The sequence below is a fragment of the Eumetopias jubatus genome, unplaced genomic scaffold (assembly GCF_037043125.1).
Source record: "Eumetopias jubatus isolate StellerSeaLion01/CBP00866 unplaced genomic scaffold, mEumJub1_p1.0 scaffold_15, whole genome shotgun sequence".
NCBI classification, from domain to species: domain Eukaryota; kingdom Metazoa; phylum Chordata; class Mammalia; order Carnivora; family Otariidae; genus Eumetopias; species Eumetopias jubatus.
In genome coordinates, this window is record NW_028274821.1 from 74,674,305 (window position 1) to 74,688,106 (window position 13,802).

At 51.6% G+C, this 13,802-nt stretch overlaps 1 protein-coding gene across 3 annotated transcripts in view; it reads left to right on the forward strand.

The window, feature by feature from the left end:
- The first annotated feature begins 788 nt into the window (after positions 1-788).
- Positions 789-13,802, forward strand: part of RGS3 (regulator of G protein signaling 3) — a 118,349-nt gene continuing 105,335 nt past the window's right edge. For 2 of the 3 annotated variants that reach the window (XM_028107895.2, XM_088018997.1), the window contains exon 1: positions 2,494-2,600. In XM_028107895.2, the coding sequence (XP_027963696.1) occupies positions 2,522-2,600 (79 nt within the window). In that variant the 5' untranslated portion in view covers positions 2,494-2,521. Of the gene's footprint in view, positions 907-2,493; positions 2,601-13,802 lie in introns of those variants that run through there. The other variant, XM_088018996.1, reaches the window with a different exon arrangement.

A 13,802-nucleotide genomic window follows, 5' to 3' on the forward strand; every position in this document is an offset into this window, starting at 1 on the left:
CAGGCATGCTAGAGTGCTCAGGGCCTGCCAGAAAGACAGCCTTGGTCAGCAAACTCGCCTGCCTTTTTGGGGAAAGCAGGGCCAGAACCAAGACCCTTTCTGGATGTCCCCTTTGGACGGCATGGGTGAACAGGCCCAGTTTCTCCTGCGTCGCCACTGCCCAGGCTCCCCTCACTTCTGTCCTCCCTCTCCTGAGAAAAGAGTGACCTCCCTCTTTCAGGGAAGGAAGTGTCCCATGTTCTACTAAGTAAAGGGGCCTTACTGTTGATGGTGAAGGTGGTGGAGATGGTGCCCCGAGAGGGGTCAGCTCGGGATCAGAATGGCATTGGGTTCTCCCAACTGACTAGGTTAGCTGCTGAGTGGGCCCTCATCCTGAGTGGGGGTGAGGTGCTGGTGTGAGCTGCAGTCTCTCTCCCCAGGCGACATTCAGACAATGCAGCTCTGCCCCGCTCCTCTGGTCCCACCCTCCTGAGGGTGCTTCTGCACTTTGCTCACAGCTTCCAGAGCCCAGATTGTCTTCCCCAGTACGGGCTCCACAGTGGTCCCCGGCAGAGCTGTGAAGGGGCCACTGCCATCTTGGGCATGTCACTGTCCCTTTCCCCGTGGACCTTCCTTTGCCTTGGCTCCAGAATGCCATGCTTTCTAACTCCTACTGGGAATAAACACCCCTCTCAGGGGGCATCCTCATGTCATGCCTAACTCATGTTCCCATCTTGTTCCTGCAGGTCTAGAACACGTCCAGCCTCAGTGTCCTTTCTGCATCCTGTGGCTTGAGCCTGAGGTTGCCCATCATCCCTGGCTGGATGGAGTGGCAGGCCCAGCATACCTCCCTGCCCAGAAAAGATGCCTGGACGCAGACTCCCCCAGCCAGGAGGAGAATCAGGCACGCTCAAGTCCAGGGTGCAGGTATGTCCACCTGTCATTGGTTGGGGCCAGGCTTGCCTCTGCTATGGGCAGTGCTCACAGTATGGGGGTTAGGGAAAGGGCAGAGCAGGGCTTCACAGAGGGCCCAGTTTCAAACAGTCCACTGGCCTTTATGTGACTCATTTGCGCTTGACCACTAGTTTGCTGATTTCGGGGCTCCTTCTCTAGCTTCTGCTCCCTGCTGGTAGCCAGCTGGCCCTGTGGCTTCAAGTTTCCTTACCTGCTTCAAGAAGGCAAGTCTGCAGCCTGCTCTTGCTGTTGGCCATGGGGCAGGATGGAGGCCAAAGAAGAACGGATGGAGGATGGTCTTTGGGGCAGGCAGGCGTGGGTTCAAATTTCAGCTCTGCCAACCTTGGACAAGTCACCTACCCTCTCTGCCTGAAGTTCAGATTTATCCCTGGTAAACTGGGGCTGATACTTCCTAGGATCACCATGAAGATTAAATGAGATGATACATGTAAATTGCCCAGCTCAGCCCCTGGAGCCTGGTACTCAATACATACAACTTTTCTCCCCACTTTCTCTCTTGCATCCTCCAACCTCCTCTTGAGTGGATCCCTGGGCCAGATATCCATCTGGCAACTTCCAACACCTACCATTTTTAGATCTACATAAGACCAGCAGCTTTCCCTCCCACAGCAGCAACAGTCGGAGATTTGCAGAGCAGATGTCTTGGTGTGAAACTGTTCCCAGGAGGTGTCCTGCCAATGTTTGCTGACAAAGCAGTGCAGGGACTAACCTTCCTTCCAGCTCTGCCTCCTCACACCTGGCTCTGGAGACTGAAAGCGCCTACCCTCCCCGCATCCTGTGTGTTTCTGTCCCCTCAGATGCTGAGGTCCTGTGTTCCTGTTCCACGGCTGCAGATGGGGCGCTGTGAGGTTGGCTGGAGCAAGCTGCTTTGGCCCGGACCTGTGCCAGGCTGCTCCCATCCAAGGGGCAGATGGCGAGGGCAGAGTTTGGGAAGGGGCTGCAGCCTGGTAGGGGCAGCCAGTTCAAGCATGGAGAACACTTTTCCAAACCCCACTGCACTGGGCCGGGTGGATGCTCCTTTGCGCTTGCTTGGTCCTGGTGATTACAGGTCTGAGCTTCAAAGCATGTTACAAACCTGGCTAATTGCTGGCCTGGGGGAGCTGGGCGAGCAGGCCAAGCCCGCCTGCGTGGACACGCCAGGGGCCGCGGACCTCACCTGGGGCTGGCACTTCCAGCCTGGAGCCAGGAGCCCTGGTGTGGCGGCCAGGTCCTTCTGGCTCCTCGCGGAGGACTACCGACCGGAGCGCGGAGGAGGGACCCTCCCCTCCCCTCCCCCTCCCCCGGCTGCAGCTGCGGCCGCTGCCGTCGCGGTTAGGGCGCGGGCGCCTCCTCCCCGGGGGCCGGCGTCCGATCGGTCAGGTGGAAACCTCCCCATTCAAACCGGCGCGGGCCAATCAGGGCCCGGCGCGCCGGCCCATTCGAACGAGCGCCGCAGCCGGCCTCCCGCTCCCGCCTCCGGGACACTGGCGCGGGGCGGGGGCGGCTGAGCCTGCTGCCTCGGTTACGGGGGAGCAACACAGACGCCTCGGGTTGCAGGCGGGCCTGGCCGGGCCGCAGCGGGGCCGCCATGGAGCGCTCCCTGCACCGCGTCTCCCTCGGGAGCCGGCGTGCCCACCCGGACTCGTCCTTCTACCTCACCACCTTTGGTAAGTGCCCGCGACGGCTGGCTGCCAGGGCTGCTTCACCCCACTCCGGCGCCCGGACGGGGCCGCCCCCCTACCTCCGTGATAGGTGGGGCTAGCAGCAGCGGGTCCCTCCTCTGGCCCCTTCCTCCTGGGGGTACTCAGGAGGAGGGGCCCAGGGCGCACGGGCCCAGGCTGAGCAAGGCGCGGGGCACCACCTGCTGCCGGCCAGTGGTGCCAGGTGCAGCCGCCTCTGCCTCGCTTGGCTGGAATAATCACAACCGGTTAATCTTTCAGAGACCCGGTCGGCACCACTAGAGTTTCCCACTAGCCAGCCGCTCAGGGTTGAATCGTGGTCTTGTTACTACATCTCGAGATTTCCTCCATTGGGGAAAGGGACAGGACAGGTGCGGGGTCAGCTCACCTTGGAGACTGCAGTGTGACTGCGCCAGCGGCTGGCTGACCCACAGCGGACATGGGAGGCTTCTCTTCTCCAGCAGAGACCGGGCTCTCAGGAGGGTCACAGGCCTGCCCTGGAGGCTTGAGGTAGAGGGAAATGGGCAGTAGGCCCCTGCTCCCAAACCCCTTGCTGGCTCGCCTAGGTTCCCCCAAATAACAGCCGGGCAGCCTCTGCCCCAGGGGTCTGGGCGAATCCAGCCTTTCCCCTAGCCATAGTAGAGATGAGAGCCCCGTGGGAGGGCACGGAGTCTGCAGTCTCCAAGGTGAGCCCACAAGGAGCCAAGGCCACCCGGGCTGACCCTGCACCTGTCCTGTCCCTGAGCCAAAGGAAACACAGAGCTGTTTCCTCTGCACCTCCCTGTGGAGTGCGGGTAATATTTCCTCTGTGGAGACTTGAGATCCAGAGAGAGAAAGGTTGCCCAGTGAGCCAGTGCCAGACTTGGTACCTGAGCTCAAACCTTTTGAGATGACTTGTCCAGCACTTTTTTTTTTTAATTTGTATACAATTTTCTTTATAACGGTTGGGGTAGTTACTGCAACATGCAGGACTTTGCCCAGATTTCATCGACAGAACAGCCCAGGAGTTAGGCCCTCCCTGGGCTTCTGGCTCTCCTTTTCTCAGGCTTACCTCTATCAGCACACTTGGTTCCTCACAGACTGCCTTTTCTCTAAGAGCAGACGGAGTGATAGAAAAGCAGTGGCTTGGCCCCTAGCAATGGCCTGTGGTCTGGCATCCTGGAATTCGCTGGTCCAGTTGGTGGACGTAACAATGGGACTAATGAGGTGGCCGCCATTTGCTGAACACTTACCATGTGCCATGCCTTGTGTCAAGTGCTTTATCTCATTTACTCTCCCCAGCCCTTGGAAGCAGTTCCTGTTAACCCCACCGGGATGTGGGAGTCTACCAGCCAAGGGAGGTCTCCAGGGTGACCTGAATTGGTGGGGCTGGGGTGGTCAGGAAAGAGTGTCAAGGAGCTTTGAGGTTCTATTACCTTAGCTGTGTCCTGATTTAAAAGTAAAAATATAGGGGCGCCTGGGTGACTCAGTCGGTTAAGCGTCCGCCTTTGGCTCAGGTGGTGGTCCCAGGGTCCTGGGATCGAGCCCCGCATCGGGCTCCCTGCTCAGCGGGGAGTCTGCTTCTCCCTCTGCTGCTTGTGCTCTCTTGCTTACTCACTTGCTCGCTCTGTCAAATGTATAAATAAAATATTTTTTTTTAAAAAAGGTAAAAATATAGCTCATTGTTTTTTCCTCCTTACTATCACTGTAAGATGACTTCATTGCTGAAAACTTAGTGAAAAGAAGAAAGTGAAAAATCACCTGTACTCTGACTCCTAGAAAAGACCGCTGTCAGTTAATATTTTGTTTATACCCTTCCAGACTTATTTGTGTGTGTGTGTAGAGGTGTGCTATAATTTGAAAAGAATGGAGACCATATTGTATGTACAGTTTTAGAATCCATTTCTTTTCCTTACTGGTATAGTGTTACTGTTTCCTAGCTTCAGTCCATATTCTTCTATTGAATTAATCATCCTGCCAGATCTGGGAAGTCGGGGAGTATCCAGACCAGCTGGGATTGGATCCTTTGCCCCGCCGTGGCCTCAGGGCCGGGTCGGATGGTTATCTGGGAGGGTTACTTTTTGAACCAGTGATTGTGACCTGAGTGTGCAGCGGGCAGGCAGGAACCTGGTGGGGTGGGGAGCCTCCTGCTCTTATACAGCCTCTTCCCAGGGCTCTCAGAGGACACAGATCTGACACTGGAAAGTGCTGCCCTCTTTCCTGCTTAAATCCTCTTTCCTCGAAAAATGCTGCCCCTCTTTGAGGCTGCTGATTTTCTTCATGCAAGGAGTGGTCTTTGCTTGTCTGCTTATGAATGAAGATTTGTATCAGTGGTTACCAGACCTGGTCGCTTGGCAGAAGCACCTGGCGAGTCTATTAAAAACACAGGTTCCTGGGGCGCCTGGGTGGCTCAGTTGGTTAAGCGACTGCCTTCGGCTCAGGTCATGATCCTGGAGTCCCGGGATCGAGTCCCACATCGGGCTCCCTGCTCAGCAGGGAGTCTGCTTCTCCCTCTGACCCTCTTCCCTCTCGTGCTCTCTATCTCTCATTCTCTCTCTCAAATAAATAAATAAAATCTTTAAAAAAAAAATAAAAATAAAAACACAGGTTCCTGGGGCCCCTGGGTGGCGCAGTCTGTTATGGCAACTGACTCTTGGTTTCGACTCAGGTCATGATCTCAGGGTTGTGAGATCAAGCCCCGTGTGGGGCTCTGTGCTCAGCATGGAGTCTGCTTAAGAATCCCTCTCCCTCTGCCTCTCCCCAGCTGCTCTCTCTTTCTCTCTCTCCCTCAAAATAAATAAATAAATCTTAAAAAAACCAACAACAACATAGATTCCTAGGATCTTGATAAGTCTAGGGTGTAGCGTGAGAATCTGTAATTGTAAGAAGCCACAAAAGTATTTTGATCATCAGCCAGGTTTGGAAGCTATGGATTTAGTTAGCTTCAGTAGCCACTGTGAACTCCCTTAACATGAAGGTCTTTGCTAAGTTTACCCCAGTTCGCTGGCCTTTCCCCAGCATGGCAGGTAGCCCCTGGCTTCAGGAGTGGGCTTTGCCCTGGTAGAACCAGATGAAAGTGGTGCCTAGTTGGTGGTTTACCCCAAGCACAAACATTTAAAGGGAGCTAAATTTCCAGGATCTCTGGAATTCTAAAGAGACAAAATTGTTTTCCTTCTGGGGAGAGTACTGTAGGTATATGTTGAGGTTTTTTTAGTGTGTGTGTGTGTGTGTGTGTGTGTGTGTGTGTGTGTGTGTGCGCACACATGGGTACAACGCCTTGTCCCCCAGTAGTTGGCCACACGGAAGTGTTCTGGCTTCAGGAGAGGGGCATATGTAAACCGGGCCTAGAACCCAGCTCCTCCAGAGATGACAAATGCATTTTCTGCGGAACAGATGCCAGCCAGCTGCTCAGCCTGTTGGGCAGCGGGAAGTGAAGCCCCGAGCCCGAGGCTGCGATCTGGCCCCGCGAGCTGCCCCTGGCTGGCCATGCTGCTCAGCGCCCGGGCCACACCCTGGGTTTGGCGTGGAAGCCCCACCAAGGACTTCTCAGGGGCCCATCATTTGTTGGTCGGGGTCCTCAGCATTCACTGGCTTTCCTGTCATTTAGGGTCCATTTGCTTGGGAGTGTTCAGAAATTCTCGGTTTCTGGCCTGTCAAGAGTCCTTTTGTTCTCTTTTCCAATTCTCTATTTTTTTTTTAACTTATGTATTTGACAGAGAGAGACACAGCAAGAGAGGGAACACAAGCAGGGGGAGTGGGAGAGGGAGAAGCAGACTCCCCGCTGAGCAGGGAGCCCGATGCGGGGCTTGATCCCAGGACGCTGTGATCATGACCTGAGCCGAAGGCAGATGCTTAACGACTGAGCCACCCAGGTGCCCCAGTTCAAAATAGTTTCTAATTTTCATAGTCCTACTTTCTCAAGTCTTTAGGTGATTTGGAAGTGTGTTTCTTAATTTCCAAATAGTGGGGATTTTCTGTTAATATTTTTATTCTTTGTTTTCTATTTTGGTCAGAGAATACACTCTGCACCCTTTCACTCCTTTGATGGCCCAGGATATGGTCAGTTTTTATAAATGTTCTGTGTGTACTTGAAAAGTTCTGCAGGAGTTGGGTGTAGTGTTCTTTGTATATATCAGATTTTGGTCAAATTTACTAATTCTGTTGTCCAGATGTTCTGCATCCTTGCTGATTTCCCCCCTCTCCCCCGATTTTTTCTATCAGTTACCAAGAGAGGTACGTTAAAATTCCTACTGTGGTTGGACATTTGTCACTTTATCATTAGAGTTGTCTTTCTTTTATATATTTTGAAGCGATTGTAAGAGCATACAAATTTAGAACTATTTATCTTAGTAGTGAATTGAAACTTTTATTATTACGAAGCCCTTTCTTTATTTCTAGTGGAGAGAAAGTCTACTTTTCCTGATGTTAACATAGCTACCCAGCCTTCTTTTGGTTAACAATGAATTGCCTGGCATATCTTTTTCCATCTTATTTCTGTCCATCTTTCTGTTTCTTTATGTTCTAGGCGTGCTGTGTCTCTTACAAACGGCAGGCACAGAGTTGTTATTTTGCTTCTTGGTGTGGACCTAGGATGATATCTTCCTTCAAAAAGATATTTGCTTTGGGTGCTTGGGTGGCTCAGTCGGTTGAGCGTCTGCCTTCGGCTCAGGTCATGATCCCAGGGTCCTGGGATTGAGCCCCGCATCGTCAGGCTTCTTGCTCAGTGGGGAGTCTGCTTCTCCCTCTGCCTCTGCCCCCCCCCCCCACTCTTTCTCTCTCTCTCTTTTAAATAAATAAAATCTTAAAAAAAAAAAGCTATTAGCTTCCTTCAGGTGCTTGAGGTCACTAGCGATCTGGGATAATCCAGATGTTAGGGATTGGAATTATCTGAGCTTGTGCTGCAGTCCCTTGAACTGCGTCTCATCACGGCTCATGTATTTCTGAGGAACAACCCTTTAGGGTTCTGACCCAAAAGGTCAGGGCTCAGAAGGACCCCACTCTTTTTTTTTTAAGATTTTATTTATTTATTTGACAGAGAGAGACACAGCAAGAGAGGGAACACCAGCAGGGGGAGTGGGAGAGGGAGAAGCAGGCTTCCTGCAGAGCAGGGAGCCCCGATGCGGGGCTCGATCCCAGGATCCTGGGATCCTGGGATCATGACCTGAGCCGAAGGCAGACGCTTAACAACTGAGCCACCCAGGCGCCCCAGAAGGACCCCACTCTTGACAGGCCCTGGTCTCCAACTCCTGTTCCTCTTACCCTGTGAGGCAGACAGAAACTCTGCTCAGCCTCTCAGCTTCTCTGTCATCTCTCTGGAATTTGAAAACACCCCAAGGAGAAAATTAGCCCAGGAAAACATTAAACTTCATTCCACGGACCTCCCTCCCCCCAGAGCCTGCTCCGTAGCTCCTCTGTAGTCTTGCTGTATCTCCAAGAAGCTGCTTTTAAATATTTTGTCCAGCCCTTCTAGATTTCCTCAGTGGGTCTGTCGTCCCAGAAATAGAAGCCCCTATGTGTGTTTTCTAACTTTTGAGTCATTTTTACTTTTCATCTCCTCTCCTTTCCTCCCTCTCTCCCTTCCTTCCACCTTTCCATCCTTTCTTCCCTTTTCCTTCCTCCCTCCTCCCTTTTTGTCCTATCAGTGGGAGTGCCTACTCTTTGCCAGGCCCTCCATGTATGTTAGTTCCCAGTTTTACAAGAGCCCCCCCCCCCCAGAACTGTACGATTCTTCTTCTTTCCTTTGTACAGATGAGGAGATGAAGATGTAGTGATTCAGCATCATCAGTGGTGGACTGAGGATCCAAGCCAGGTCTTATTGACTCCAAAACCCACGCTTTGCTCATGGTTCCTTCTGGGCTTCCAACCTTGTGTTTTCCGTATTAGACTTGTTCTGCTGGAAAACTCTGATAGTGAAAAAAATAACTGTAAGACGTAATGAAAATAAATCACTGACTTCATGGTGTGGCTTAAAGCCACCAGCAAGGTTGTAACAGGTGCTCATCATTATAACAGAGCATATTTAACTATGGAGAAAAAGTCTGTAGTATGAAATAGGTAAGGGTGGTGAGTCATTTATAAAACGTGGCAAAACTGACAGTTTTGGAATTAAAATCATTATAATAAAATCTAAAGGAAAATCGTGAAAGGGAAGAATAACGTGAATTTTCTATATATTGTGGTATTGTACATGAATGTGTACAATAGAAAATGGTATAAGAAAATGGTAGAAGAAAACCATTTGCTCTGCAGGTGAAGAATTTTCATGAATGTGCTGGGCCGTCGGTGGGTTAATGTGGGACAAGTCCAGATTTTACAGTTGAATTGGTAATGAGTCTGGTTTGAATCTATCACGGTTCTTTAGGGAGAACAATTAAGGACCTCACGAATGGAAGGCCTTTTGTTTCCTTAGTCATAATGCAGTGATTTATCTTAGAACTGTATTTCCTTAACAATTTAAAAAATTGAGGGCGCCTGGGTGGCTCAGTTGGTTAAGCGACTGCCTTCGGCTCAGGTCATGATCCTGGAGTCCCGGGATCGAGTCCCACATCGGGCTCCCTGCTCAGCGGGGAGTCTGCTTCTCCCGCTGACCCTCTTCCCTCTCGTGCTATCTCTCACTCTCAAATAAATAAATAAAATCTTTAAAAAAAATAAAAAAAATAAAAAATAAAAAATTGAAAAGTTGTCCCAGAACAGATCAGGTTTATGTCACCTGGCTGTGGAGGTAATATGGGTCTATATTAATTACCTATTGCTTCATGACAAAGCACCCCAATACTTATTGGCTTAAAAAAAACAAACATTTAGTGTGTCCCAGTTTCTGTGAGTCAGGAATTTGGGAATGGCTTTGCTGGGTGGTTTTTGCTCAGGGTCTCTGCTGCCAAGAAGTTAGCTGACATATGCTGGCGAGAGTAATCTATTCCTGGAAGGGAAAAACCGCTTGGGAAGCCACATTAATATCAGGTTACACAGGAATTGGAGAATCCGAAGAGAGGAGTCGCACTGACCCGTCATCATCTTTATCTCACCGCTCAGCCCCCTGCCCCCTGGGCTCTGCAGGCCTCCTTCTGCCAGCAGGCACCAGCATAAGCCAGGCTGTTTCTCCAAATGGAACTCAAGATTCTCCCTCTTCAAAAGAACAGTCGCTTGAAAGGCTCCACAGGGCTGCATCCCCAGAGCTGGATGGCTCCATTCCCCCAACACCCCTGCAGCCTGCCATTTCTCCTTCAGAGGGCAGAAAGTGCAATCAGTAAACGTACGTACCCCTCTCTGAGCCTTGGTCTGGCTGCCCTGTGAGTCAGGCAGCCCAGGATCACAGAGAGAGGGGTGCCTTGCAGCTGGTTGCCTCCCTCCCGTTCTCCTGCACACACAGGTTGAGGTACAGACTCGTCCCCACAAATGGAGGGGAAATCTGTGAGTGTTGGTGGCTGGCCAGCCTCCATGGAGACCCGGCCTCCTTTGTACATTTGTCCTGACATCCTCCCCCTTCCTGTGGCTTTCAACACATGGTAACTCCTGACTGGGGAATTGCTTTTGAGGTGAACTGGGTTTTGGGTTGACCACTGCTTCATGCCAACCAGGCAAGTCCCTCATAGAGGTATTCTTTGCATACCCCAGGGTTCCATGAGCTCCCTCTAGGGCACGTGCCTGCTGATCCCTGAGTCCATCTGTGGTGTGCAGCTGCCAGCGTCTTGCTTCGTGTTTTAAGTATGTCTCTCCCTGGCTGTGTCCTAAGAGTCAGAGTTCATCTTCCTGTGGTCCTCCACAGAGTAGGGTCTGCCAGATTGAATTTCTTTAGCTGGCTTCCATGCCCCCTTTTTCCACGGGGCCCAGTGAGTCTGAATCCCCCTAGGTCCTGTGCCAACAGAATCTGGGTTCAGGGCCTTCTCTGTGCCTTCTGAAGCTCACTCTTACCCAGTGCTTTTCCTGGCACGTGTGGCCTGTCTCTTCTCCCTTTGTCTCTGGGCCCTGGCTCCCACGTACTTCTGCAGCCTCTCTGGGTCCTACCTCCCTTTGCAGAGTGCCCAACTGCAGTTCCATGGGAATTGGGGGGCATGCCCTCTCCAGGGCCCTTGAATACCGCAATGAGGATGGCTTCAGGCCCTTTAGCCTGGACATTCCTGGGCACTCTCATAGGCCACTCCCTGGCCCTGGGCAGAAAGTGGGGCCCTGGGCAGAAAGTGCGGCCTGCAGATTGGAGGGGCAGGTGAGGGGCTTGGTTACTTAGATCGGCTGAAGGCCCCAGGGATTCAGTCTGACTTCCCCCTTACCCAGTGGTTTATTTCTTTAGACCTGGGGACATTTCTTTGAGCCTGCCCTCTTTTTGGCTTCCTCTTGGCTTCTGAAGCAAAGCTGTGGCACCTGGTCCTGTGCCTGATGACTCTCTCTGCTCCTGAACCCCAGGGTTGCATTGGCAGATGCAGGGGTGCACATTAGTGGTCTGGAAGACCGGCTCCGTGTACGGGCCAGAGTGCTGGAGTTGGGGCAGCATTCTGGTATCTCGTTCTGGGCTGCCTTACCCGGGTCACTCTGGGCCCAGGGCAAGTCACCTTCCATAAATCTGGGCATGACTCTTCTGGCTTCCAATTGAGGAGGTTGGGCAAGATGACTTCAGGGCCCTTGAGACACATCTGTGCCTTCTGAAGCTCACTCTTACCCAGTGAGTAATGGGCTAGGGAGTGGGGGGGTGGCAGAAGGGACAGGAGTGGCCAAATGGGTTGGGGGGTGGGGACTCATTCTTCATTTTGCCCTTATCCGTGAGCCCACGGATGGGCTGGGGGAGGGTGTGTCCCTCACTGGGGCCCTGAGTCTGGTCTCCTGGGCTTGGTTTCTCTGTTGTAACTGGGTAGAGGGCACGCTGGCTCTCCCCGAGGAGGAGAGGATCTGCAAGGGCAGTTAGGCAGACTCCTCTGATTTCCGAGTCAGTCTTTGCTCCAGGCTCATCCTGTGCTCCAGCTCTACTTTTTAGCCTTGCCCATGGTCCTGCCCTAGTCACTGGGGTGTGCGTTCCCTGCCGGCAGGCACCCGGCCATTCAGATCCGCCGTTCCTGACTCAGGGCCCCACGCAGGTACCTGGCTAACGTTTGTCGAGTGGAACTAGCAACCATTTGTGCTGGGAAATGTCTCCATCCTGATTTTTTTTTTAATTAACATATAATGTATTATTGGTTTCAGAGGTACAGGTTTGTAATTCATCAGTCTTATATAACACCCAGTGCTCATTACATCACATGCCCTCCTTAATGTCCATCACCCAGTTACCCCATCCCTCTACCCCTCTCCTCTCCAGCAACCCTCAGTTTGTTTCCTGTGACCAAGAGTCTCTTATGGTTTGTCTCCCTCTCTGGTATTGTCTTGTTTTATTTTTTTCCTCTCTTCCCCTACGACCCTCTGTTTTGTTTCTCAAATTCCACATTTCAGAGAGATCATATGATAATTGTCTTTCTCTGATTGGCTTATTTTGTTTAGCATAATACCCTCTAGTTCCATCCACGTCATTACAAATGGCAAGGCTTCATTTCTTTTTTGATGGCTGTGTAATATTCCATTGTGTGTGTGTGTGTGTGTGTGTGTGTGTGTGTGTGTGTGTGTGTGTGTGTGTGTGTTTGTACACACCACATTTTCTTTATCCATTCATCTGTCCATGGACATCTGGGCTCTTTTCACAGTTTGGCTATTGTGGACATTGCTGCTATAAACATTGGGGTGCAGGTGCCCCTTCGGATCACTACATTTGTATCTTTGGGGCAAATACCCAGTAGTGCAATTGCTGGGTCGTAGGGTAGCTCTATTTTCAACTTTTTGAGGAACCTCCATACTATTTTCCAGAGTGGCTACACCTTGCATTCCCACCAGCAGCGTAGGAGGGTTCCCCTTTCTCTGCATCCTTGCCAACATCTGTCGTTTCCTGACTTGTTCATTTTAGCCATTCTGACTGGTGGGTGGTGGGATCTCATTGTGGTTTTGATATGTATTTCCCTGTCCATCCTGATTTCTGTGAACGGGCTGTTGGGTAGGTGATGATGTCATGTGGCTCCGTGGCCCCCACAGCTTCGGAAAGCCAAATATGTTCAGGCCAAAGCTGCCTTTGCACTCATAATAGATTCAGAAAAAATGTTTGGGTTTAAACACAGTCGCCTTTGGGTTCATGAGATTGGATCTGTGACTGCTAGACATTTTTGTCTGTTTCAAAGCCTTCTCCTACCCCACACTGGATCCAGCACAGTTTTTTTAGGAGATTTCTCAGCTGTAGAGGGCCCCAAAGTGGTAATTGCTCAGATCTTGAGCTAATAATGCCACGGGTTCTCTTGGCGCCTTTCATGCAAGGACCTCCTCACCCTCCAGCATTATCTGATCCACACACAGCTTGGTGAATGCAGTAGCCCCTGTTATTAGCCCCACCTTGCAGCCAGGGGACAATGTGGCTCTGAGAGCGAGGACAGTAGTCAGGGCTTGGAACTGGAATAGGCCTCCGGGCTTCTGAGATCTGTGTTCTGGGCAGGAGAGCAGCAGGAATTTCTGTTGGGTGAAGAGCTGGACAAGGGTTTGCTGGAGTCTGGATTGCCTGGGTTTACAGTTTAAACACCCCCAAAGTGTGAGGAGCAAGTGGTTTCCAGGTCCCAGGGGTTGGGGAACTGCTCAGAATTTCCCTCCTTTCTGTTCTCTGAACCCTGCCTGGCCTTCCTCCAGCCAGCAGCAATGCACAAGCCCCAGCCACAGTCCCAGTTTCATGGGGCCTGTCCAGAGATAAACAGTTGGGATGATGAAGGGACATCTCACTGTGCCACGAGGAATGGTGGATTTCATGCTTGAAATCTAGAGGAGAGAGCCCGGAGACTTGACAGCAGAACCATGTCTAGAGATTAAAAGTTACCGAGAGGCCACTTCTGGCTCAGTATAAGATGGAGCATTGAACAGTCAGAGCTATTGCAAAAGAAAAAGGGCTCCCATTGTAGGAAGTGAGCTCCCCATCACCAGAGGTGATCAAGCAGAGGCTGATGACTATAAGGGTTGTCATGGATGCAAGGGCTTTCTGGTTGCTGTGTGGGGTTGCTGCAGGCTGGGAGGCCCTGCCGCATCCTCCTTGTCTCCCCAGTACATGTCCACCAGGTGGATTGAGTTCAGTGGTTTTTTTTTTTTTTTTTAGATTTTTATTTATTTGACAGAGACACGGTGAGAGAGGGAACACAAGCAGGGGGAGTGGGAGAGGGAGAA